The 27,527-nt window shown below is 40.1% G+C and overlaps 3 protein-coding genes across 4 annotated transcripts in view; 2 read left to right on the forward strand and 1 right to left on the reverse strand.

Moving 5' to 3' along the window:
* LOC145455237 (uncharacterized) overlaps positions 1-3,456 on the forward strand; it is a 58,193-nt gene extending 54,737 nt beyond the window's left edge. Inside the window, exons 35-38 of one of the 2 annotated variants that reach the window (XR_013920306.1) lie at positions 157-305; positions 1,292-1,426; positions 1,930-2,565; positions 2,602-3,456. Coding sequence is in view for 1 of the 2 variants with exons in the window: in XM_080333184.1 (XP_080189310.1) it covers positions 157-305; positions 1,292-1,426; positions 1,930-2,187 (542 nt within the window). In the remaining variant the exon portion in view is untranslated. Of the gene's footprint in view, positions 1-156; positions 306-1,291; positions 1,427-1,929 lie in introns of both variants that reach the window. The other variant, XM_080333184.1, reaches the window with a different exon arrangement.
* A 2,335-nt stretch (positions 3,457-5,791) lies between these two features.
* Positions 5,792-9,537, forward strand: LOC145455245 (kelch repeat and BTB domain-containing protein 3-like). Its single transcript, XM_080333193.1, has one exon. The coding sequence runs from the start codon at positions 7,735-7,737 to the stop codon at positions 9,403-9,405; it is 1,671 nt and encodes a 556-aa protein (XP_080189319.1). The 5' UTR covers positions 5,792-7,734; the 3' UTR covers positions 9,406-9,537.
* Positions 9,538-10,506: 969 nt separating this feature from the next.
* Positions 10,507-26,957, reverse strand: LOC145455241 (DNA ligase 3-like). The gene is made up of 19 exons (XM_080333191.1): positions 26,602-26,957; positions 23,243-23,399; positions 22,782-22,893; positions 22,557-22,658; positions 21,791-21,994; positions 20,428-20,579; positions 20,133-20,248; positions 19,825-19,953; positions 18,559-18,718; positions 18,189-18,338; positions 18,028-18,121; positions 17,452-17,569; positions 16,552-16,639; positions 16,410-16,487; positions 16,007-16,130; positions 15,777-15,919; positions 14,219-14,394; positions 12,789-13,098; positions 10,507-12,097 (listed from the first exon to the last, which is right to left on the reverse strand). Exons 1-19 carry the CDS (start codon positions 26,616-26,618, stop codon positions 11,954-11,956), a joined length of 2,574 nt encoding a protein of 857 aa, XP_080189317.1. The 5' UTR covers positions 26,619-26,957; the 3' UTR covers positions 10,507-11,953.
* Between the last annotated feature and the right edge of the window lie 570 nt (positions 26,958-27,527).

The raw sequence follows: 27,527 nt of genomic DNA on the forward strand, positions 1-27,527 counted from the left end.
TTTTCTACTAGACAGTTTTCAGTTTTCCAGGCAAAAATAGACCTATAGTACTTGTTTTTGTTACATGCTCGGAAATCGCTAACACTACTCGTGCTTGAGAGCCGGCGATAACTGCTCTGACCCCCTCTAACGGTCTTTGTGGTCTTTCTGTTTCAGGCTCCAGCGGTTCTTGTATGAGAATGTTCAACACCATGCCGTTCCTGTACTGCACGGTCAACAACGTGTGCAATTACGCCTCCAGAAACGATAAATCCTTTTGGTTGGCCACGACGGCGTCCATACCTATGATGCCAGTTGAGCAAGGGGTGAGAACTTGCGTATTACTTGTGCTTTGCAGTTGCGAGTCAATTCTGGTGTGTTGAGAGATAGAGATAGAATCTTCTATTGCGAACCGTGCAAATCATATGCGGATAAGGAAGGTGTAGGCTCGAGCCACCCAGGCGAGAAGCATCATATTACAGTAGTTGTTATCCTCAGAACTCTAAATGTAGGAAAAAAGCACAGCGTCTCAGCCCGAAGGCTTGAACTGACCCAGATCACTCGGTGGTGTAATTTTCTCATCAATTTTCAAGTCAACCAACATATTACTTTGCATATCACTCTGAACCAGTCAGTGGCATGGAAAAGTAACATCATCATTATTTAAGGTTACCATAACCTTCACTAGGAGGATTTGTTCTTATTTTTCAAGAAATGTCCTCCTTTTTAGCTTACAATACGAAAAAAGACCACAAATTACGTGAGATGTGGGCCGAATTGACGAGAGGCTGATATTTAGGAATTCGAGTTAAAAAAATACCCTTTTCTTTTAGTCAATTCGCCTAATATAAGGTATAAACGGGTATTTCGGGGGTCGAAACGGAAAATTGACTTCTTTTTTTAATCAACCCAAAGACATTAGCTGTATAAATTTGAAAATCACCTGTTTTCTCGTCTGCCATAGTAACTTTTGCAGCCTCTGAAAAGTGTCCTGTTTTGCGAATCTCAAAATATGATAAACCTACATAAATACTATCTTTTACGTGCTGGATTCCATTTCCCCGTGTGACCCGCGAAAATATTTGGCGACTTGGAATTGTCTGGGAATCGGAATGTTTGATATGCTTTGACTCGACTCGAGTCGCTTTGAAAATGTGGGTTAAGAAATCTTGAAAGCACTGGACTAATTTGCAGGGACTTGTGACTTACAGGCAGTGACTTGATCTGAACACTGTCGTTAGGCAGCTGCAAGCCCTCGATTCAGGAGCAGGTATAAATGAGACGATGTAAACAACAACGAATCGTTTTGCAGATTGAAGAGTATATCAGTCGTTGCGTTGTGTGTGAATCGCCCAATGTGGCTGTCGCAGTACACAGTCAGAGCGATCGAATACCAGACTGTCCCAACGGTTGGATCGGTCTGTGGATCGGATACAGCTTTGTCATGGTAAGTACTCTATGCTGCACTACGGTATATGAATTTTGGTTACAATAACTTGCCAGGCATACGTATCCAATGAAACTTATGGGTAAACGACATACCTGGGACAATTACAGGATATGTACGGCATACTCAGGTTAGGTAGCTATGGGATAGACCCTCTACAATTTTGTTTTATCTGGGGAAGCATGTTCAGATGCAGGTAAATTGAGCGCAATGGTTTAGGATTCAAAGGTGGATCGAAATTGACCAAATTCCAATACTAGTATTTGATAAATGTACCCTTCTCTCATCAAAATGTAGATGTAGGGTTTGGTTTTAATGCAAAATCCGAGTATTTGGTAAATGTAGCCTTCTTTTCTGTGTCTTTTACTTGAAGTACATGAAGATGTAGCTGTAATTGAATAATATATTCGTATTGAAATAAACCCGAATCTTTTCGGCAGCCAGCTACTATTAGAGAATTCGAAACAACATTGTATATCAACAATATACTCAATTTTTCCTAGCACACCGCCGTGGGAGCCGACGGCAGCGGGCAATCTTTACAAAGCCCCGGGTCCTGCCTGGAGGACTTCCGGGCCACGCCTTTCATCGAATGCAACGGCGAACGCGGACATTGTTTCTTCTACAACAACCAGTTTTCGTTCTGGCTCTCCACCATCATGGAGCACGACCAGTTCTCCACCCCGGAGAAACAGACTCTAAAGGCGGGCAGCCTGAGAACCAGGATCAGCCGGTGCCAGGTCTGCAGGAAGGTAGTCTGATGAGTCGGTCGGCAAGTGTCCCTATGATGTCCCTTAAATATCCTGGCGATCTCCCGATCCTATCGACGTCGCTTTGATATCCTAGGAAGGTCCCAACAACATCCTAGGGACGTCTCGGTATAAAATCATATTTGACCGACCGAATCGCGAGAAAAATTCAGACGCGGACGTGTTTTTTTGTTCTAGAGCTCTTTTTATCGCATATATCAAGGAATACTCGACGCCAGTGGCGTTTTACGAATGTTAGGCGTTTGACAAGACTTGTTTTTGTTACCTGAATTGATAAATCATTCTCTAAGGTCAGGCTTGTACAAACTAATGTTCTAGTTAATTGACTAACTAACTCTAGTTCTGGGTGCGGATTTTGAAAAGTGAGTAGTTCTAGTTCTTATTTTGCATTTAGAAACAATTCAGTTGACAAACAACTGCAAATCCTGTGTTGGCGTGAGTCGTGATACTGGTGTTCTGTTGTGTGATGTTCTAGCTATTGCTAGCTCTGAGCCCTCTCTACTAACAGTGGCGTAGCCTAAGGGGGGGGGGGTAGACGCCTCTCCCATATCAAACTCTCAACCGGAAAGCAGTTTTTATTCCGATGAAATAAAAATTGATAAGTTGCTTCAGAAATGAATCTAGTTATTCATGAAATTTTAAAGATCATTAGTTCTAGTTCTAATTGACAGCTTTGAAAAGTGAGTAGTTCTAGTTCTAGTTGCGCATTTTCAAAATCAAATTGTTTGTACAAGTCTGCCTGAGGTGCGTTTTTCTGCAAAACTTGAGGTTATACCATCCATAGTTGATAATAATAATAATCTATTAGCCATTTTGTGTCCAATTTGATCAGTTTCTAGGTAACGCAGTTTCAATTTTACGATTTTTCGATTCGCCAGCTCCAGCATAAATACGACTCAGCATATTACCGGCCTTCTCCAGTCGAGAAGCGTCTCGTATATTTTGTATTGAAATATGCCTATTTTTACTGTTTTTTTATTTATCTGTATTTTCTTTTGACTCGATCGATAAATGATATTAACCTTTAAGATGAGATGGATTGTATGTTTCATGTGCACTAAACACCGATTACGCTTGTTGCCGTGTGTGCTCTGTTTTTTATGTTCCGCAAATTAGGCTGGCTTGTCACGCAGTGTTGATGTGTAAGAAGACGCGTATTTTGACGAAATTTCATGTAGTCTACACGAAGACTTGTAATTTGTACACTGCTTGGCGCATCAACATGGCTCTCTGTATTGTCAAGAAATGCTACATAAACTGTTTGCGGGATTTTGTTCACCAGCACGAATGTAGAAAAGATATGGTTTTAGTCATGTTATATTAAGTATCAGTTTATGAATAATTTTATCATTTCACCACAAGAACAAAACACCACAAGATTGCGATGCAATGAAAGAATAGGAAGGTGTCGAAATGGTGTGAGTAGTATTTGAAATCAGACACCCACATGGGCCTAGGCCAGGGGCGGGCAACTTCTCCGGTCAGCGGGCCGGATATGGGAAAATGAAGTACTTGGCGAGCCGGATTACAGAATTTATACAATCGTGTATTTATCCACCTATACAAGGAATATATCTTTGAGTTGAAAACATAGAGACTAAAAACATTATTTAGTGAATTTATTAACAATAGCTGTTGAAGTCAATCAGATATGTGTGGTTGGTCAAAGTTGTCAACAATAGTTCTCTGGACTCTGGCTGCATGTCGTATGTAGAAATCCTTAGTGAAGACTGCACGTGAACATCGGTTATATTGGAACGCAGCCTTGTCTCGTTAATGATAATGCTGGTCGAAGATACATGTAGACCCGAAAAGGGCAAGTAGCTAGTTTCATGGCCATCTTTCTCAGGTTGGCAAACTTGGATTCATTCTGTGATGTATAAAATTTGTCAATACTTTCAGAATAGAATTTCATTATCAGGGTAAAACCGCACCGCGGGCCAGTCAAAATCCCTTCGGGGGTCGTATGTTGCCCGTCAGTGGCCTAGGCGATGCAAATAAGAGGCATGAACAGTGAATGGAAAGAAAATGAGGGATTACATAAAACCAGTGATGAAAATGAATGACTTGTCGACAGGCGAGGTTGATATCTTAAATCAAGGTCCGGTAATCTTGAGGGCTGACTAGTAATCATTCAGTAGGAATTGCTTGTATTTGAACTTGAATGTGGACGACTGTCAGATCGCTGACGAGATGCTGTTCCACTCTTGAAATCCGGCGTACTTGGTAGAAACAAGTTTTCCTGGATGTCAGTTTCGCATTGCGAATTATATATATACACGGCTCCCCCACAAGATAGCTGGTCCTGACTCATGAATTTTAAATCAACATTAGCATTTTTTTGCCGAAATTTCTGTCATTTCTCCTCAACAATTTGGCTTCCAAAACAAACACCAAATCTCACATGCCCTATTTTAAAAGTGGTTGGACAGTATTATGATATCTCAGAGAAGCGAAATGTGGGGTGTAGCATTTTTCTTGATCTAAAAAAGCGTTTGACTGCGTAGCAGTGTCGGGATCAAAGTCACTACCTTCGAGTCACGAGTCATTGCACATTTTGACTTAAGTCAAGTCAAGTCACTCGTTTTTGGAGGTGACTCGAGTCAAGTCGTCCCCATTCAATCTACTCAGTGTAGGCAGAGAGTTTATGTAAATCGCGCCAAGATTTTATATAATTCATGACTGAATCGGTCAATAATATTGGTAATGCATAGGCCTAATTGCTATAAATTTTTTATCCTTTCAGAATCATCATATTTTACGGTAGAAGTGAGTGAGGTGTCGTCTTATAAAATTTAGGGCACGTACTTAGTAATCAGAGGTGGTCAGTAACGAAGTAGTACTTCTACTTTTTTGAAGTACTCAAGTAGTTTACCACTAATTAGGTATTTACTCAAGTAGATATAGTTCCGTGGTCCCGTTCTCGCCGCATTGTCGCCCATATCAAATATTTAATCACAGTAAATATGGCCCACCATAACGTCTGAAACTAAAGTTTACTCAGCATTTACCCATGGCGTATCCTTATCCGGAAAAGTGGACTCCGACTTTTTGTTAGCTTTAGACCTGTTTTAGCAGACCACTGTCGAAACTTTCTGGACAAAAGACATGAATAATATTTTCCGCTTTTTAGAAGTTGTATTTATATTTCTCTATCAATTCTCACTATCATAGGTTAGGCCTACTTTGAGCTCTAATTAGTAGACACTCAGTTTTTGTGGTCGAACAAAAAATTCACATTTCAGCTTTTAAGAACATTGTGCACTGTTGTAAAATATTTTTTGTATATTTTTCAGTCGCTGACGGTTGCCCTTGTATAGTGTCGGATCAGAAGTATTTTTGTTTATTTCAAATAAGAATATATAATTCATTCATATTCTGATGTTAACCTGACATTGTGACGACCCTAAATTTCACCACTATCTCGGAAACTGGGATTATGGTTGCTTTGTTGCCACTATGATGTGTAGTGATATTATAATTTTTTCATGGTGTCATCGATAAGTCGATGAAATCATCAAAAATGAATAGTGTAACTCGGTTTTGAAACATGGTATATTTGCTAGACGTCAACATTGGGTGCAAGCTCGTAATTGGTAAAAAATTACATCATTGTTAGCTCTTAAATATAGTAGACGGTGATTTATTTATGTAGTGCATGATTCATGTCCCTAGCGGTGCAGAACTGAGACAATTGAGCAGACAATCGCGTTTAATGCGCGGTTTTATGGGTATATACTGACCTAAGATTATGTGTCGCCAGTATCATTCCTCAATCGAGAGTGACAATGAGTATAATATTGATGTAGCAGTGCAAAGTATTTTGATAGAAATATATATCTTTCTGCGTGGCCATTTGTAGATAAATAATTTCGTTGTTTCTATAACTCTGTTCTTGGTGACTTTATCCTATAGAAGTTTTGTGTTTACCTTATTGTAGCAACAGTGTGAAAGTACCATGCAACAATTCAATGATAGTCCTAGAAGCGAGTAGTTTAGGTTTCGATGATTTTTTTATGACAAACCTAGGAGTTTCGGAATACGTTTGGATCGAAAGATGGTTATTATGATGCATAGACGTGTAATATTTAATCGTCACGATTCTCGTGGTTACTGAAATTCAGCTAATATGTTTTTATGACATTTTCGAATACCTGTGACAACTTGTTATGACAGCTCTACATCAAGTACATAATTTATAACCGTTAATCATGGTGTACGTCACGTATTTATTTACATTGGTTATTGGGATTGGTAGAACTGAGCAGGGAAGCTAGGCAGCCAATCGGTTTACTGACGTAACACTGTGTGTCGTGTGTATCATTCCTCAATCAAGAGTGCCGATGACTACAATATTGATGTAGCAGTGCAAGGAATTCGGATGGTAATATGCTCAACTTTCTGCAAGTCCAGTACAAGCGATTACTAGTTAATGAATACTAGTCCGCCCACAAGATTACCGGACCACGACCTGACCTGACTTATAGATCTCGCCTTCCGTGACATGCCACCCCATTTTCGTCGCTTGCTTTTTCTATACTATCTTCATTTACTTCTCATTCAGTTTGCATTCCTTCTCTTTACATCGCCAAGGTCAAGGTGGGTATCTGATTCCTAAGACTACTCCAAGTCGTTTCGACACCTTTCTATATCTTTTCATTTTATCGCAATTTTTGAGGTGTATTGAACTGATAAAATTGCTAATAAACCGAACTGAGGTACGCTCGTTTCTCGAACTCTGCTCGTAATGATTTCGTGCATTCCTTATTGTAGGTGCTTCCACTATAAACAGTTTGTGGAATCAATTTTCGTATTACCGCCTCAAGCATCCATTCGAGTATACGACCGTATATTATTCCGTTTGAGGACGGGTCATTGTCTCCTGAACTCGCATTTACACCGTATCAACTGCTGCTGGGAGACCCCCAATTGTGGAACATGCGGCACTCCAGAAACAGTATCGCATTTTATATTATATTGTTCTCGATTTGATGTTCACCGTTGATTTTTAGTTGAATCGTGCAACTATAACGGCATCGTACTTTCACTTGAGAATGTTCTCACGTCTCCTCAACTGGTAACCCCGGTGGTGGAATTTGTTCTGTCGTGTGCGAAATATCTGTGAAATATTGTTTACGCTAATCTCGTACGTGGTGCAAAAGACCTAATCGGTCAATAGCGCCACTATTCATATAATAATTATAATTATTATTATTATTGTAGGTGCATTGTGAATGATGTAATATGTAACTATACTCCATAATCGTCCGAGTAGCATAATCCAACAATCGGAGAGTCGATAATAAAGCATCATAAAAGCAAACGTCGACAACTTCGTGCTTAGTAAGGCTTACTTATCGTTGAATGCTGTGGATTAGTTCCCGTAGCATATTATAAGCATAAGTCAACAATCGAGGAGTTTTCTAATATGTTTGGCTCGTAAGATGGTTATTATGAATGATGCATAAATTATCGTCGCTCTTGGAATTCACCTTCTATATGCATGAATGACATTTCGAATACCTTTGATAAATTGTTATGACAGCTATACATCAATTACACAATTTATATCCGTTAATCATGGTGCACGTCATAAGTCCTAATGTGGAGAAACATGCAGTGAAGATGATGGAAGAATTACATCAAATGAAACAAGAAAATGATCACTGTGATTTCGTAGTTCAAGTCGGAGACGATGTCTATCACACCCACAAAAACGTATTGTCGGCTGGCTCAGATTATTTCAAAGCCATGTTGAAGCACGACACCAAAGAGAGTCGCGAAGGAAGAGTCGTTTTCAAAGATGTCGATTCGGAATGTGTGAAAAACTGTATTGATTTCATATATTCGGGTAAGTTTGAGGTTTCGGATGAACATATGAACGATCTTCTCCATGTCGCAATCCTAATGCAGTTGGAAGATGTGAAACATGCAGTTTCGGATATTTTAGCGGAGTCAATTACTGTAGCGAATTACTTCTCTACAAGAAATGTTGCAGACATGTATGGACTGGGCGTTGTTTCTGCGAAATGCGGAACATTCTTCCAAGAAAATATCATGGAAATCTCACACCAACCTGAATTTGGAAATATTGATAAAAAACACATTCTCTTGCTTTTGAAGTCCAGGGAATTGAAATTATGCGAGAAAGAAAAACTAATCCTATCTCTCAATTGGATTGGGAATAATCGTATCGAGAAATTGAATTTGCATGAATGTCTTGAAGTGATCAAACTCGACAAAATATCTTCGGCATTTTTGCAACATCTTCTGGAAACCCATCCAATTATAAGCAACGACTTAAAGTTGTACAAATTTATCAATCAGCATCTTCTGAAAGCAGCAACAAGACTAGACAAAACGAAAGAAGAAATTGACGATGACAAATTTATAATTCTTTTTGATGATGACACGGACTGTATTCGATCCTTCAATCCAATAACTGAGAAAGTTAAGAAGCTACATGACGAAAAGTTCAAGCATTTTAAAAGTTTTAGCATTGTTTCTAACGACTCATACATTTATGCTCTATGTGAGGATAAATCAGTACACCGGATAAACTTTAAAATCAAAAAATCCAAATGGGAAAGGATGAAAGATATGATCAGTGACCACGGAACAGATCCCCCGTCAGTTTCTTTGTCGGGGTTGATATTCGTTATCGGTGGAAGTTCTCTGTCGACAGCAAGTACTGTGGAAACATTTCAATCCTCTGTAAATCAATGGTTTCAACTGGAAAACAAACCTACAGCAATTGACCATGCAAGTCTCGTATCATTGAATGATTCCATCTATTGTGTCGGAGGTCTAGGAAAGGATTGTTTTGAAAATTCTCCGTTAAGCAGATTTACTCCATCCTCATCAGAGTGGGTTGACCTCCAACCTATGAGATTCCCGGTTCAGGATCATGGTGCTGTTGCAGTTGACCAAAAGATATTTGTGATCGGTGGGATGGTGTTTTTAGGTGAAGTTAACAATGTAGAATGTTATGATGTTACTTCTGCCCAGTGGACTTCATTGTCATCTATGAATTTCAGTCATTGGATACTTTCCGCTTACCACATTGACAACTGGATTTTTACAGTATCAGCTGACGAAACCTCTGATTTTGATGAAAAGTACGATATATCAAATGACAAATGGATTATAGTGAAACCAAAAGCAGATCGAAGTTTTACAATATACAAATCTGCTATTGTGAAGATATAGATTGTTCATATCTACGATACTATTTCAAATTCCATAGCTAACACACGATACTCCTCTTCAAACCTTAACCATCATATTTGCGACGACAATTGTAAATATTGTTTAAATAATCAATACATTCTTTTGACAAATTTATTTTACGTTTCTTGATTGGTTACCAACCACTTTACTACCACGCAATGTTCCCTCTAAGCTGCGTACGTGCGCAATTGCGCAATGCATGCTGACACGGTCTCTGCGCACAGAAAATCTAAGCTGCGCACAAAAAATCCGGAGTGATGACCTTTATTTTTAGTCGTAACGCACTGTTGTACAAGGGACCGCGCAGTGAGTTGGCGAGTGCGCACAGGCTCGTGAAAAATTCGAGCGAACATTGTACCACGCCTAATTCAAGTCATGATATTTCTCTTTCCCGTCCAACTTTACATATGAAGACCACCAAACCAAACTTGATTTGCAAGTTGTATTGACATTCTATATAGAGCAGTGTTTCTTTAATAACCCGGGAAAATGTACGTTATTCTGCAAGCTTCGCGGAACCTTAAATCTTCGTTGAGGTATAATAACAAAAATCGATCACAATACACATTTATCTACACATCTAATACATTGATTTAGCTTGCTGGCGCGAGAAATTAACCATGTCGAAAGTCGAAAACGAAGTATTGAATTGAATGACATTGAATCGGTCGTAGCGCGAAGAAAATTCCAAGATTAGTAAAAATCTTTCACAGCAATCGATTCGCAAATTCCATTTGCCTGTCGACGGCCGCCAACACATACTAATTAAATTACTTGTCACGGCCGCACAATTTACCTTCTACGGTCGCAGGTTGCCCACCCCCGGTTTAGAGTCTCAGCTATGACTCTAACCTCTGCTCCTCAACTTGACTAGAGTCAAAACAATAATAGCGAGATTGACTTTGGTTCAACTGTGGTACACTGATTACGCGTTCGGGAATCCAATACTAAAAACGTACGACCCACAGGAAAATCAGCACCTAGCTGGGGGTTGAAAACCAATGCAATAGCTCTCTCCTTTCTGATGCAATCAAACACCGGAACAGATCATCTACCGGTAGAATAACACTGACAACACACTAGTATTGAAGGATTTATATTTCAATCACAGAGCAAACGAGTTGAAAGCGTAACAGATTCAAACCAAACAACACATTGTTTCATATTGTAGTCGGGCGATGGAACAGCACCAACTGCAATGATCACAATTTCCAAAAACCAGCCGTTTAGAGTTTTAACAAAACATCACCAACCCAGCACAAGTATAATAGAACAATGAAAAAATACACACCAAAATGACATCGTTGCAACTGGCAATGCAAACATTTCATGATCGATTGCATCTATACTGTGTGTGTGTGTGTGTGCAGTAGGGTTGTTCAAACATGACAAACATTTTTTCAGATTTTCACTACTACTAGCCTAAATGGTTAGATTGGCTAAAAAACGTTGCACATCAAATTTCAACCAATTCCTACTAGTAGAAATGAAGGTGTTGGAAAATTTTGGAGTTACCATAAAAAAAATTTCAAATTTTTTTTTTACAAATTTTACCGTCTACCCCACAGGATTGTCAAGTAGTCTAGTAAAACGATACACAGCAAATTTGGCTCAATTACAACAGGTAGGAGCGAAGTTATTGGTGTTCATATTCGTGAATTTGAAATTATTAAAGAAAAACTCAAAACAACTTCTCTTCTCCGAACTCGACAATTTCCTGAGTTATCCATTAAAATTTGAGAAGAAAACGATCAATTTTTTCGTAATAAATTCAAAATTTTCAAACTCCGATAGCTTCACTTACGCTCGTTGGAATTGAGCCAAATTTGGTGCGTGACGCTTTTTTTTAGCCAACACAACAATTTCAGCTGATAGCCGCAAAAATCTGAAAAAAAAGTTATTTTTAAACAACAGTGTGCCACGAACAGTGACGAGGCAGGGACACATCTAGAGGTAAAGTCATTGGTGGTCAGTGAAATAGCAGTCGGTATTTGCAGACTTGTGCGTAAGCGGTTGTGTATATAGACTGCTACTGGTCTACAAAATCAAAAACGTTACCTAAATTGATATATGAATTATGTCCTAAGGCAGAGGTCTCAAACATGCGGCCCGCCAGAGCATTTTGTGCAGCCCGCGACGACATTTCAGATTTTAATCAATTTGACAATATATATTTGTCAGATATATCTTCTCAGGTTATAAATGAAAATTCCCCCTTAACTGATCCGAAAGCCTGAAACTATTTATCAAACTTCGCCATCACATCAATTGCAAACGATACCATGCAGTGGAAGATTCACTATTTTGCCTAGTCTTTGAGATGTGTTGGAAATTTTGTAACGCAGTAGAAATCCACCAAGTTATATTCTAACAAAAGTGACTAATGTGAGTTGTGACCATCTCTGTCCATAACACGGGGCGCATAGAATACATTCGTTTGTGTTACATCGCTTCATATTTAGTAACGGGTTTGGCACAGTGCCGCTAGGTAAGCGGAGCAAGCAGTCTAGCACAGAGTTGAAATAGTTCAAGACGCGCTGCTGGTAATCCGATTCCAGGCTTCCATCTCGGTCCATTTCGTCGCGTTCTTGGGCAGATCTACGAATTTCTCATCCGCTAGGTCATCGTCTTTGTGAAAAATAGCATGAGTGGCCGAGGACATGTCAAATTCCTGGAAATAGATAGAGTTGAATGTCGCTGCTATGTCAGGTATAGAAATTGATAACACAAGCATGCCGTGGTGGATGCTTTGTTTAAAGACGCTCCTGTCAAATCGCTGCGTATCACACTCCATGCTGTGTGTGTTGAGCGGATGAAAATACCAATTTATCATAAAAATGCCTGCTATGATGGCCATTTAACATAGTTGTTCTCAATTTTATGACCAGTGAAATTGGGTGTTCATAAAAGAACTACGACTCTGCTGTTTGCTATCATCTACTATACTGACGAATGTCACGGTGTACCGACGAGATGGAACAAATTTGTTTAAAAAGTCTCAGCTTAGCTTTCACATACAACTACTCCCAAACGCATTGTAGGCTACTTTCAAACGGTTCTGCACATCAAAACTTGGCTTGATTGCAACATGTGCAAGCGAATTCGAAAATTTGAGTGTATTACAAAAATATGACTGTTTCTTCAAAATTTCACTAGCAACCCCGTGAAATTGTTACGTTGCCTAAAAAAAAACGATACGCAGCAAATTTGGCTCAGTTTCAACCTATAGAAGCGAGGTTATTCGTGTACAAAGTTATGGATTTGTAATAATAGCCTTTACCGTGGGCAGTTCTATAAATGCGTGGATTTTAACTAGAGCAAGGTTGGTATAAATTTGAGATCCCTATAAAAAGAACGCATACCTCCAACACATCTGCGTCGTAAGCGATCAGATATCTCTTCAATTTATCCAGTTTCGATACCGTCGACGAGACGTAAACTTTCATGCCCGTAAATACGTCGCGTAGAAAATCCGGCTTTGTTATTTCGCTCTTTACTTTTTTCAACGCCTTAACCGGAGAACTGTCCGCGATTTTTCTCTTCCTCGGAGATTCTTTAGAGGGTGACGGTTTAACGTCGAACAAGGCCGAAACGTCCGATTCCTCTTTCGATTTTTCAAACAACAGACGTAGACGCGGAAGGTCGGTCGCAGTTTTCCAGTCCTTGTCTTTTCTAAAACCGGAAATTTAATAGAATTCGAGGACTTTCACAAAAATCTTCCAACCTAAGTTCCACCAACATAAGGAATTTGTGCGAAATCTAAAACTAGTACACCGAGCCTAACTGAGCCATCTTTTTGCCTCATTTATGCATATGGCGCAGGGTTGTAACCAAGTCCCAAGGCTCCGAGTCACAAGTCAATCTCACTTTTATAGTTTTGACTCGAGTCAGGTCGAGTCATTTTCAACTCACCACCGAGTCAAGTCCGAGTCAAAGTCAGTGAGCAGAGGGTCGAGTTCGAGTCCAAGTCGATGTGTTGGCTGCTCAGTTTCCAGTTAAAATCTTGTTAAACATTATTTTTATAACTATGTTTGGTGATACTGAATGGTTTGCATTTATAATATACTAATTTTCCTCACTTTTAACAGTTTCTGGTCGCATTTTCAAGTACCAGTACCAATAGTGCGGTTACTTCACTATTCTTCGAAATTACAATGAAATGGCGGTCTCGGCCGTCTGTGTCTCGAGTCCAAGTCGAGTCATCAGAAAATCATGACTCGAGTCGAGTCATGACTCGAGTCATTACAACCCCGATATGGCGTCATATTTGGTGATACAATTGTTGAAAATATTTGGGTTTATTGCAATGTATATTGAAGTTCTGTACCTCCAACAGTCTTATCGAACCCAGGCTTGCAATGACTCGACTCGCAATTTTTTTGGAAAATGACTCGACTTGAGTCACTTGTGTATTGACTCGACTTGTTCTCCTGTCATTGCGCGTGACTCAAAACTGTATGGCTTGATCCAAATCTCGGGTATCGGGATCGATAATTAAAAAATAGGCCCAGAAACTGTCTTTTATCTGTTTGAATAAATATGTTAAGAGTGAAAAGATGATTATATTATGAATCTGAGGGAGACTCAACTTTTTGTTACCCAGCTTTAACTCAGACTTGACTCGGTGGTGAGTTAAAAATGGCTCGACTCGAGTCAAAACTATCAAACCACAATTGCTGCGTAGGTCCAAGCCATCAAAATCGCCATTATTCGAAATGGTTGAACGAGAAATACGTCACAAGAGAGCCCGCGCACTGCATGTGCGGAGAATTTTCAGCACGACGACGCTAACCTGATTTTGGTGACCCTCGGGAAACGTATCGAAATCCCGTCGGCCGTATGCGACGAAGACTTGCTGAATTCCGTCCCGGTAATCTCCCAGACCGGCGCCTTTTTCGGGTCTTCCACCACGAAATCGGGCACGTGCTGCCTGTTCAGAGACAGCCAGCTCGGCACTCTCTTGAAATCCTGCAAAAGAAACGACGCGCGATCACCAGGGCTGGGCATGATGAATTTGGCGCTGGTTCAACGATTCGGGGTAGTGAGCGATGTTGAGTACTGAAAAAACACACTCCTTGTCACTAAAAGTCAGGGTTGCAATGACTCGAGTCATGACTCTACTCGAGTCACGATTTTCTGATGACTCGACTTGACTCGAGTCATTTTTTCAAAATACTGATATGACTCGACTTGACTCAATCTGAGTATTGACTCGACTTGGACTCGAGTCATTGCGCATGACTCGAACCAAGTCATATGACTCGGTACTCAAGACGGATAAAGCCGACATTTCATTGTCATTTCGAAGAAAAGTAAAATAACGACACCATTCGTATTTTGTCTATTGGTACTGGTACTTGAAAATGCGACCAGAAACTGCTAAAAGTGAGGAAAATTAGAATATTTTAAATGCGAACCATACGATATCACCAAACAGAGTTACAAAAAGTGGATTCAACAAGACTCTTAACTGGTAACCGAGCAGTCAACACAATGACTTGGACTCGAGTCATAACACCATGACTCGGACTCGACTCTCTGCCGGCTGACTTGGACTCGGACTTAACTCGGTGGTGAATTGAAAATGACTCGACTCAGAACTATAAAAGTTAGATTGACTTGATACTCGGAGCCTTGTGACTTGGTTAAAACCCTGCTAAAAGTTGATTTTTCAACAAGAATCGTAGCTTCGATAGTTCGACAGTTTCTTGAAAACAACATCACGCTATTTATGTGGAAATTGGGTAGACCATAGAGAATTCTGCAGAGGCATTTCTTGAAATACGTGGTCGGCTGGTCGCGTCTTGGAAACCCGAGCCTCCGATTCGATATTGACGAGTGCCGAAAATTTATTTCCACAAAAACAGGTGGCGGCGAACAAAGCTTCTGACGACCCCTTTGGTACGATCGCAACGGCCAAAATTGGTACAAACATTTTTTATTGAACATATGACGTCCGTCCTAGTCATTTCTATTTAGCGGCTCGTCTCAAAGTTGTTCTGGAATACTGGATATGTGTATCACTGGAAAATGGACCTTACTATTTCTACTTCTTTATTTGTTCCACAAATACCCAAATACTCAATATCTAGTACTCGATTCAGAAGCGAACCACTCAAGTCTTAAGATATGCGATTTTGCGCAGCCGTAGCCGTGAGTAGTATTGTGCGATACGGTGCTGATCTTTTGTTAATAATCTGCTTCCCACAAAGGTCAAAAAAGTAGATCTGGGCAAAAGTTTATACATATTACATTAGATGAAGCAGCTTTCCAGAATTAAATGTGGGAACACTTTCAAATCAGAAATTGGGTCACGACCGTAAAAAGATAGAGAACCGATGTAAATTCACCTTGCTTATCTTCACGACTTTCAGCTGCTTGTTGACCCTGTCCAGGGCGTCGTCGTCGTGCCCGTTGCCCACCTTCGTGACGGTCCGCCACGTGTCCGTCTTCGGGTCGTGGACGCCCATCAGAAAAACGGACATGAGCCCGCCTGAATAAAGTTAACACAATTATACCGACGTTGGTATCTTTTCGACCACGCCGATTTCATTGCGCCACCCCTGCAAGTCGCGCTCACCTTTGTTACCGGTCCCGAAGAACGCCCCGAGCACGACAAGGTCGGCCGTGTCCGCCATGGCGCCCTGCATCAGGTAATCTTTCTTCACTTTCAACCAGTGGCGCTTGCCCGGCTCGTAAATGCTCTGAACAACCACGAGTCTTACACAGTATTTGAAATAGTACATTGAACGCTCTCTCATTTGAGATCTCATTTCATGCTGGCTAGTTGCTGACGATTTCCCCTGACGAGTGTCAGCCGAAAATATTCGGGTTCATTGCAATATGAATATATACTATTCAACTGTATTTGAAAATTGTACTCGGATAGAATTTTACGAAGCGATTTCTACTTTTACTTTGAGTGCCAAAAAAAGGTGACTACTTTACCACCACAACCCAGTAATAACCCGCCCGAATCCCACCTTTGTGTCTTTCAAGACGAGGCCCTCAAGTCCGTCTTTGATCACACGCACGATCATCTCTTTCAATTCGTCGGGTTTCTGGAAAAAGTTTACTGTTCAGAGGCTCCGAGCTCAAGCGCTGAACGTCGGTCTGCGAGCTTACGTTGACAAACTTCATCTCCGACAGGAGAACTCGGTTTTTGATTTCGCGAATGTTTTTCGATAGGATTTGACGGCGTTCGCAAATCGGTCTGAAATAGCAAAAAAATAGCTAGTGACGATTTTAGGGTGACTCGACTCGAGTCATTTTTTTCAAATGCCTAAAACTACTCGACGAGAGTAAATTTGAGTATTGACTCGACTTGTACTCCAGTCAGGACTACGACGGTCAAGAGTCCAAGACAGACATTTCATTGCGACTTCGAAGAATAGTCACGGTATTATTGGTATTTCGTCTATCAGTCCTGATACTCAGAAAATAGGGTTAAAAACTGTTAAAACTGAGAAAAATTACGATACTATGAATGCGAGCCATTCTATATCTCTCGAGCAGAGTTGAAAAAATTGGGTTGAACGGGATTGAACTCAAAACTGAACCGTGAATACTTGGACTCGACTCGGTGGTGAATTGAAAATGACTCGCCTTGACTCCAGTCAAAACTATATAAGTAAGATTGACTTGTGACTCAGAACCTTGTGACTTGGTTACAGCCATGATCTGGCAACGCTTTGCCATTGTATAACATTTGTTGCATAATCCTGTTTGCGCAAAAAATTATCGAGACGACAGATTCCGGGGTTTTCGGGAAATGCCGTTCGCGCTTTCATTTGGGTGCCTTGGAGTAGACTTATCAAAATATGTTCTTTCCGATTATTCACTAGTTACTGACCATTACACCCCTGACGAGCGTCAGCCGAAAATATTCGGGTTCATATCAATATGAATATACTGCACAATCGTATATTGAAGTTCTGTACCTCTAATAAGCTCTTCACATGTAAAATATCGTGTGGCAATGCCCAACAAATTAAATCTAAAAGCAAATAATCGTCGCCGACTCACTTCTGCATCAAGTTCTCCCCGTTGAAATGAAGAATGTCGAAAATGAACAGGCAAACCGAGGCGGACTCAAATTTCGCTTTCTTATGGACGCCCAACGTTCCGAACGGCAGTGGCACCCCTAAAGACAACAAACATTTGCAAAACTACATCTGCGTAGCACACAAAACCACCCTGAATCAACCTACGCCTTCAAAATGACGCACGGGTTTGAATTTCAGTATAAGCAAGGCTACAAAGAAACAGCCCTAGATCACGGTAACTGAATATATATATAAAGATATTTGCACTGTCATCAGTAATTTTTGGTTAGACGCAAAGACACGCTCTGTTGTTTCAAAAGTAGCCACCTCCAAATCAACTGCCCGTAATACTAGAGACTTTTAATAATTTTCTTTAACTAATATGTCAATTGGAAATTGCCATTACCAGTCGTAACCGAGTAGAAATCAACAGCATCAGTTCCACTTGTACTCAAGTAGGATCGCGGACTACTCGAGTAGATATGCCAGCGTAACAAATGTCAATACGAGAATACATAACACTCTAATCATGCGCCAACAAGCAACAAAAACTTACCTGTTTCATTATCCACAAGTAAAACCTCACTGTCCAGGATCATACTGTGCCCATCTGGAAAGGCTTTGGGTATATAGTCGTCGAAATGCGCCACCTTAAAGTGTCACAATCTCTCATTTGAAATCAGGAAAATACTCTTTGTCACGTGCAGCGATCCATACCTTGTGCTTTAAGACCGGTTTCAGGCTCCTGCTGTAAAACTGAAACTTTCCGCCCTGCATGTGAAGCTGCACGCGCTCGCCGTCGTACTTGATTTCAGAGTACATGCCGTTTGGGCATTTCTTCATCGCCTGCTCTACGGATTTGCAAGCCTACGGGGTACGAATTCGCGTTAGTGAAGACAGGCACGGCTTTTGAAATAGCGACCAACACAAAACGATTGATATCACAATAAAAACGAGCAATTTTTAAAAATAAATTATGTTGAAATGGTACAGGGGCTATTCTGACCAGTTGGTAAGACTTTTTTTACCCAATTGTCTTTTAAAGGTGATGAAATCGTAATCACGAGATGCAACAAACTCAAGTCACCTCCGCCAGCATCGGTGCCACAGGCGTCATCAACGACGCCCTGACCTCCAGCGCGGATTTACTCCCGGATTTCTTTCTCTCCTCGATTCTGTCGATAACGTCCTCCAGATTTCGGGACGCTTTGAAAGCCTCGTGCGCGTTTGGGTCCAGCGCGTCAAGTCTGAAAAACCGCCACCGTCGATATGACGGGAGTTTCTAATCAAGAGTTGTACAGTAGGGGTGTTCGAAAATGACTTTTTTTCTCAAATTGTACTGGCTACTTGATAAAATTGTTAGGTTACCTAATTTAAGCCTACACACCAAATTTGGTTCAATTCCAGCCATTAGCCGCATTGCTACAGGAGAAGAAAGTTTCTATTGGTTGTATAAAAATAAATTTTAAAAAATTTCAAAACTTTCTGCTCACCCCATGAAAGTGTTCGTTTGTCTACCGAAACGATGTTTACAAAATTTGGTTCAATTCCAACCGTTAATAGCGGAGTTATTGCCGTCGGAAAATTTGGATTATCTATAAAACAGTATTTACGGTGACCAACTTTATAATTGTCTACGATAAGTGTGCCCACCGTAAATACTATTTTATTCAAATCCAAATTTTTCGACGGCAATAACTCCGCTTCCGTTGGTTGAAATCAACCCAAATTTGGTGAACATCATTTCTATAGACAACCTAACACTTTCATGGGGTGAACAGAAAATGTTGAATTTTTTTTAGATTTATTTTCATGTAATAAATAGAAACTTAATTCTGTAGCAAAGCGGTTACTGGCTGGAATTGAAGCAAATTTGGTGTGTAGGCTTAAATTAGGTAACCTAACAATTTTATCAAGTAGCCAGTACAATTTGAGAAAAAATAACATTTTTGAACACCCCTAGCGCACCTAAACTTGCACACACCACCAATCCAGTTATTCATCAGTCAATTATCCTATGATTGTGTTTAGAGTAGTTCTAGTTGAGCATTTTGAAAGTCCAGTAGTTTGTAAAAGCTTGAGCACACCAAGACATAATAAGATGAAAAAGTTCGGCAACCCTTGGACTAGATTGGCTGCCGTTTCATTCAACAAATTGACAACAGACAGCCAATAACGCGTTTTCGCATTATGATGCAACAGATAACGCCACTTGATTGAAAACTCGGGACAACTCGCGTAACCTTTTCCAACTTTATACGTCGCGATTGGCAGTATTTAATCAGCCGATTAGCATTCTTCCGGATCAGCCAACTTTATTATCTATCCCACAAAAAAACAGTTGAAAACTCACATATGCTTTGGACCGGCCGTTATACGGAGATCTCCTTTTATAAGACGAATGATCGCCTTCAAATCATTGGCCGTCGAACGTTTCGCTATCCCTGCCAGGACAACTTCTTGGTCGTCTTCACGCGTCAATCTGTTCAGGCGAGTCAGTAAAGAGTAGTCACCGAGGTTACTCAAGTTTCTCAAGTTTCAGAATTTATCAACACAACATAACCAAGTGATTAAATACTGATGATCGGTGGGATGCAAGTACAAGCAATCTACTTGCCCAACAAGTGACACGAGTGTATCTCTATCATACATATATATTACCCTTGAAGTTTATCAAGCGTTCGATCAACGTCGTGAATCGTCAACGAGCTTTTCTTGCACGGTGGAAAATCGTCGCTCTGTTCAAAGAACTTGAAAACGGTCTCCGAAACGTCACCCTGTCCGAAGGAAATCGACAGCTCGGTAGTAGAGTTGGACAATTAGAATTAGACATGAATTATAATGAGTTTTTTTTCAAATTAGATTAGACCTAAAAATATAACTAGTTTATTTTCAAATTAGATTAGAAGTAGAATGATTAAATTCGAAAAAGAAATAAATCTGACTCGCTCTGTACCTGTTCCAAATCCTCCATCATCTCGTCGAGATCGGTCGAGAAAATCTTACTGAAAATCTTCACAATCGTCTTGCTCTGAACGTTGTATATCCTCTTTACGGAACCGGGAAGCAGCAGTTTAATGAAGATATACAGATCTCCAGTGTAGCCCGCTTTAAAATTACACAAAAAAACACATCAAAACCTGACCGATGATTATATCATAGTGTCCTATATGGTGTGGACACAGCGAGACTTACCGGCTCGCTGCATTTGGGTTACGTCATACTTTCAATTTGAGCAAAGGCAACTTTACGGCCATTTTTGACCGGCTTGCCGAGCGCTAAATTCAATAAAATGGGTATCAATGGAAAGCTGCTGCTGTAATGATTACGATAATATAAATTTTATTCTGTTTATGGTCCTGGAACCCCCTAAAATCAGCCTAAAAATTTGCATTGTTGTTGAGTTTCGGCATTGTGACGCAACAATTCTGTCTGGCAAAACGAGAGTGAAGCTGAGAAGAAAGAACCAGACAGTCCTGTTGCGCCACAATGCCAAAACTCCATCACAATGCAAATTTCTAGGATGATTTTCGGGGGTTCCAGGACCATAAACAGAATAAAAGTTCTATTTTCGTAATCAGTACAGCAGCAGCTTTCCATTGATACCCGTTTTATTGAATTTAGAGCTCGGCAAGCTGGTTAAAAATGGCCGTAAAGTTGCCTTTGGTCAAATGGAAAGTTCAGTCTCGCTGTGTCCACACCATATAGGACACTATGATTATATATAGAAGCTCAATTCATCAACAAATTCACTTAATATGAAATATTATACAACGTAGTCCAAATAATAGTAATAATAGTACAAGTAATATAGCAAACTCAAGATGACATTTACATAATTACAAATAAAGGAGCGATTCATAGGCATGACTTAAAAATATGCCAAATCTGAGGTTGAACGATAGAAAATTTTCAGTTTTTTTTTTAGCTACGCCGATTTTTCCAAATTAGATTAGAATTAAAATTACAGAATTCGGAAAAGAAAAAACAACAAAAATCAAGTTCATACACAAAATCTGACTTCGTTTTCATAAACATCAGAATGGCAAACTTCCGCACACCAAACTTGTCCGTTTATAACGAAACGCCGGTAATGTAATTCTAATTTAATTTGTGAAATGGTTCTACGCTCTAATTTTAATTCTAATCAAATTTCTGGGAGAACTGTACAGTGCGAAACAACCCAAGCTTGGTGCACAGATGTTTGCGATTCTCATGCTGACGAGAAAAAAAAGATTCCTGCGACACACGGTGCCCTGCTACCTAGACATGGCTATGGAGTGAACACTATTTTTTATATAGAAATAGTTTCTACTTACATCCACTCGTGCCTTTAGTGATAAAGTTTTTCACGATGTTAGACTTCTCGTTGTAACTCGACTCCTCCGCGATTAACGCGCATATCCTTCGAAACTCGCGAAAGTTATTGTCTTTTGACGCAGGGACATCCCGCTTTTTGGGGCTCGCCTCTTTCGTTTTCTCGGTTGCTGGGACTGCGTTCGCTACTGGGGATGTCTTCGCCTCTGAAAAATAGAGGAGCAGAAATACATTACACACTATTTTCATGGTCTCTCAAAAATTTTCAAAGTCACAGTCCGAACTAATGGTGCTCTAACTTTTAGCGGTCTGTGACCATCTTGAGACACACTACACTCAGCTACAGTATCTGCTTCACCCCTACTCTGTCAATTCAACAACATGCACCCATGGCACTACCTTAAAAGCCAGCTACGTGATAAAAAGGATTTGTGAAAAAGGTTACAGTACGTAAATTACAGTATTTATTGTTGATACACAATGTTCTTATCAATACTCTACTAGTTGCTGACGATTACCACCGACAAGTGTCAGCCAAACAAAAACATTCGGGTTCATTTCAATACGAATATACTATTCAATTATATATTGAAGTTCTGTACCTCCTAGAGCTTCCAAGTATTTACAGTGCTAGTGATATACTAGAGAAATACATCAATAAACCGTGTCTTGGAGGTCGCCCACAGAACCACAAATCTCCACAAGGATCGATGTTCACTTACAAAAATATCCTATATCAAATCAACGAAGGAGCTGTGTGCCACATACTTGCTTTGACTGGAGATTTTGCAGGCTGTTTCTTGGGAGTAGTTTTACTTGCTTTCGATGTCTTTGATGTTGATGCCTTGGCCGCCTGTTTCTGTAGGAGTTCTGATAACAATTTGACAACCATAAATCATAAGAAATAGACTTATTATGGAAAGTAATTCACAGATTAGTGTTAGCACAATGCATCTTTACAATAGTAGTTCTACTCTTTTTAATGTATAGTACCTTGTATAAGTTTCCTGATTTGATCTTTCTCGGGGTCCTGCATGTCCGAGAACCCTTCCAAGTCGCTGGGGTCTTCAATCTTTTTCGTAGTGGCTCGCGCTCTTGAAAACGCCTAGAAGAGGTGCAAAATCATATATCAATTGGCTGTGATAGCACAAAATGATGATCAATCAGAAAATTTGACATATCAAATTCCATAACATATTCATACGGTATTGAAATAAAACCAACAATTTTCAACTGCACTTGTCAGATGGGTCATCGACAGTCGAAAATATCAGGTTTATTACAATATGAGTATATTATTCAAATTATACTGATCAAGCTAATCAGACAACTAGAATCATCTGATCTCAAGAATTATCAAGTCTGTCAAAACTTTCCAAATTGATATCAGAAATCTGATATTTGAAATTTCAATATTCAGGCTATATACAACCAATACTCGAAGCGGCACATACTTCGAACATGCAGGCGATGTGATGGTAATTTTTCATTTCGCCATCGCCGTCGTTGAAGAAATTGGGAGCGCATTTTGCGATCCGCGGCAGACCTTTGTCGATAGGTTGTTTGCATTTCTTGCAATTTGCTTTCCGCTTTGCATAGTCGCATGTGAATCTGTGCACAAGTACGCGTTAAGAAAGTTCCACAACAGGAAGTGGTGCGTATGAAAAGACAATGTTGGAACTGCAACTACCATATAAAACTACATTGTCCTTTATAACATCAGTAGGACTAAATTTCCTATGTCACTATTTTGTCCTATTCTCAGTGAGAAAGTGACGACATTTTTTCATTAACTTCCAAATTTCAAGGTTAGGGGATCACACAACCACCCAAAATTCTCAAGGGTTAAAACAATAACTTGGACGGAACAATACACAATATTCTACATCATGTTGTGCTGCTTGATCACAAACTTGCTAATATTACAACTCATATGAATGCTGACCATTCCAAGCTGTTGCAGTAGGCCTATCTGCTGACAATGGCCAGAAATTTACCAGCCCGTACAGCAAACTTCGTAGCTGATTGCTTCCATGGTCATTTCAATGATAGCAATGATAGTGGCATGGTGGGACTCACTTTAAGGTCAATTCTTTATTTCAAAATATTTTGATGGAGTTTGGATTCCAATTGATTGCTCTAAGCCAGTGGTTTTCAACCTTTTTGAGCCGCGGACTATTCTCAAGCTCGCCTATATATCCGCGGACTCAAGCTTAGCAAATATCTGAAAGACTATGCTCCATCGACTGCACATTTGGCCAAAATTGAGTCAAGGAAGATTTTGTAAACATGTCTTTCCTCATCTATCGGCTTGTAATTCAAGCAACTGTTCAGTAATGCAGTCCATATCTCGAGTTCTACTTATAATAGACAACGGTAGATTGTTACTGTGATTAGCACATGTCCCTACGATTTATCAATATCCAAATAACGTCTGTAAGGGAACAAGTCGCAATAATCAATCAACAATACTCAGCGTATATCGTGCCGGAAACGTATGCAAGGTGTCTACGTGCAGGACCGTAACACCACAACGTCAGCCCCCCGAAAAAAACGTTGGTCTTGGGCCCCCAAAGGGCTATAAATCTAACTTATGGGGTGCTTCGCCCCCAAACCCCCCTCTTCCGAAACCTTTCTACCGCTACTTCTCAGCGAAATCTTTGTACTGTTTAGTTAGGCGGCTTGTTTTGAATGAACCGCGCGAATCGCGAAAATATTCTCTATATCATGATTGAATCGGTCAATATGATCAGGAATTGCATATATATTGATGTAAACTTTTTATCGTGTCTCTGCTCGTGTAATCAGATTTACCGGTAGAGCTGAGTGAGGCGTTTCTGAAAGTGATATTACTCATGCGTCTTTTTTCTTAGGGGAAGGATACCCAATAATCAAGAAAGTCGACACCAATAAATCGCGCGTGACGCGAATTTTTATAAAAAAGTTGCATAAATTTCTAAAAAAATACTTTGCAATTTATGTTAGTTTTGGCCCCCCTTCGAGCTCGCCCACCCCCAATTATGGGGGTTTGGGGCGCGGCAGTTACGGTCCTGCATACGTGTGTATGAAGAGCTGTTCTGGGGATTTATACCTGGCATATGCGATATGTGAATAGTGAATACTCAGCATTAAATGCCGAGTCCATTCGTACTAAATTCAAGTCAATCCGGCCAAAATTGTAGAGTTTATGACCATCATAGAGTTGCTTATGACAACGTTAACAATAGGCTACCTCGGACATAAATGTAGGGCATTTTGAAAAATTCCAGTTGGCGATAATAGGGGTTTATACCTGGCATGTTTGGTATCAAACCAGGAAGATGCTACAGATGTGCGAAGCACAGGCTCCCCGTTTTGCCTGTGATACTTGCAACCAACTGGTTTGCCCAAGACAAAGAAAATCTCAGAAGAACGAATATTGCTTGCAATGCTGATCAATTTGTTGTAGTGCTGTTTCGTTGTTCTTGCGTTTGAAATATACGTGGCGAAACATCGCTTATTGAGGTATCTCTAATATTGCTTTCAAAACTATAGTCACTGTAGTATAATATATTAACTTGAAGGCATTTGGTATGCCCCTTATCAACAAGAGTTAACGGCACAATAAGAAGCATATAGAAAAAGATTCAAACGAAATCCAAATTGGCAAAATTTGACGTAACAATGCAATAATTAAAAGGAACGGTATCTGGCCAAAGTCAGCTGTACCGGTACTCCGGAAGTCATAGTAAAGGGGTGAGAGAGAATCAAATTATACAATACACAGAAGACGTTACACAGGCAATTAGCGGTATATATTATTGGAATATTTAATGATTGTATACAAACTCTTTCTCCTTCTTATGGCGCCGTTAATTCTTGTCAAGGGAAACCCGAAAAGCCACCGAGGTAATAAATTCTACTGCAATGAATGTAGTTCTGAAAGCACTATTCAAGTTGAGTACCGCCAGTCACATATTTGAGATATCTATGCATTTTTATGACAGCTATTAGGGTTACTAACATTTCAAAGTAGGTATTTTGCGAATCACGCAGCCTAGTTATAAATTCGGAATTTGACGAAACCGGACCAGGACGGGGCTCATTCACTTTCGGACCAAAAAGCTATTTTCTCCGTAAGGCTGCAATGACTTTGGTCCGAAAGTGAACGAGCCCCGTAGGTCTGTCAATTACATGTTCCGAAATCGTATCGGAAGTGGAAGAAATAGTGTGCCGAGCCGATTAAGTTACTGAAAATTCCTGTGTTCGCGGACTCACCAAGGACCTTCCGCGGACTCAAATGAGTCCGCGGACTCGGGGTTGGGAAACACTGCTCTAAGCCCATGACTTACATAGGGCAAAAAGGACTATTCAAACCCCGAATCAAACCACTACGAGTTATCCAAGATGATTTCTGCATTGTATCGCATGTAATTTTAATACATAATATCCTTTGTGTAGCTCACACTCACATGGAATGTTTGATATCAATTATGTCTAATCTGAACTATACAATGATTGAAAAGTAAATACACAGCATTTTATTTGTTTATGGCAGCTCAGGACACACAATGTTGATTTTTAGCACGTCATATCGCGAGAGTTACGAAGTATAGCATTGGCCATTGGGATGTTTTGAAATATTGAAATTTCAATGTACAAACCAATCAGATATTTATCTTCATTTACCGTGGGTTGGATGCCTGGTTAGGTTACACAGAATGGCTTGTTATACGGTATGGTCTCGTGGAATAATTACGTGATACGCTATCAATGAAACCGACAACACGCAGCGCATATGACTACATGTAATCTCTCCGTAGTAAGCGAGTACCTCGTTGAATCAGACATGCCGTAAATAACGCCGATCTGCTACACGCTTGATAGAGTAGTCTTTGAGATGGTTTGCAGATGCGACGAACGAGACGTATAGCTGAAGCTGACGACTCGCAGAATTGATTTTGCTTCTCGCGCTGTCCCGTTGCTACTTATACATGGATTGAGAGGTTGCACCACGATCGCGAAACTACAGTAGGAGTTAAATCCGCCACCAGATACCGCTGCTATGATAAAGTCAATATTACAGCCTTTCTCTGAGTATCGCGCCGATAGGTGACGCTTGCTGTCGAAATACTGGGAATGTCATTGAACAACGTAGGCCTATATGTAAGCTGGTAAATCATACGTAGATATGTCCGAATTTCATTCAACGTCAAAAGACTTATTCCATCCATCGTCTAGCCTAGACTCTAGCCACTAGTCGTTTTATGTTATCCCTTATTCTTCCATCTAATGTAGATGCCTCTTATTTGAAAATATAAATGAAACTGGTTGCATCAACTATCGAACTAGACCTGGTGGGTGTCTGATTTCACAGACAACTCCTAGTCATTTAGACACTTTCCGATGATTTCATTGTATCGCGGTCTTGAGGTGTTTTGAAATGATGATGATATTACTAATATACTGAACTGATACTGATTCCGTTCATCGGAATTGTACCAAAATTCGGCGATCATTGAGAAGCGGCCGAGATTGATTAAATGATTATCTACATTTCTCGTGCAATCACACATACGACAGTATCAAGCCATCTGCACGTCATGCTTGGTTTTATTCATATGTGAAATAATTACCAGCATCCACTCTGCCTTTCTAACGTACCAGCATACGAAACAGAATCTCGGCCATCTACCTTACAAGAGTTATAGAGCATACAACTGAGATACGAGTCCGAATTTCACCAGCTTTGCATAAAAC

Source organism: Botryllus schlosseri, chromosome 14 (genome assembly GCF_051294905.1).
Source record: "Botryllus schlosseri isolate E-star chromosome 14, Bs_hap1, whole genome shotgun sequence".
In the NCBI taxonomy this organism is placed as follows: Eukaryota; Metazoa; Chordata; class Ascidiacea; order Stolidobranchia; family Styelidae; genus Botryllus; species Botryllus schlosseri.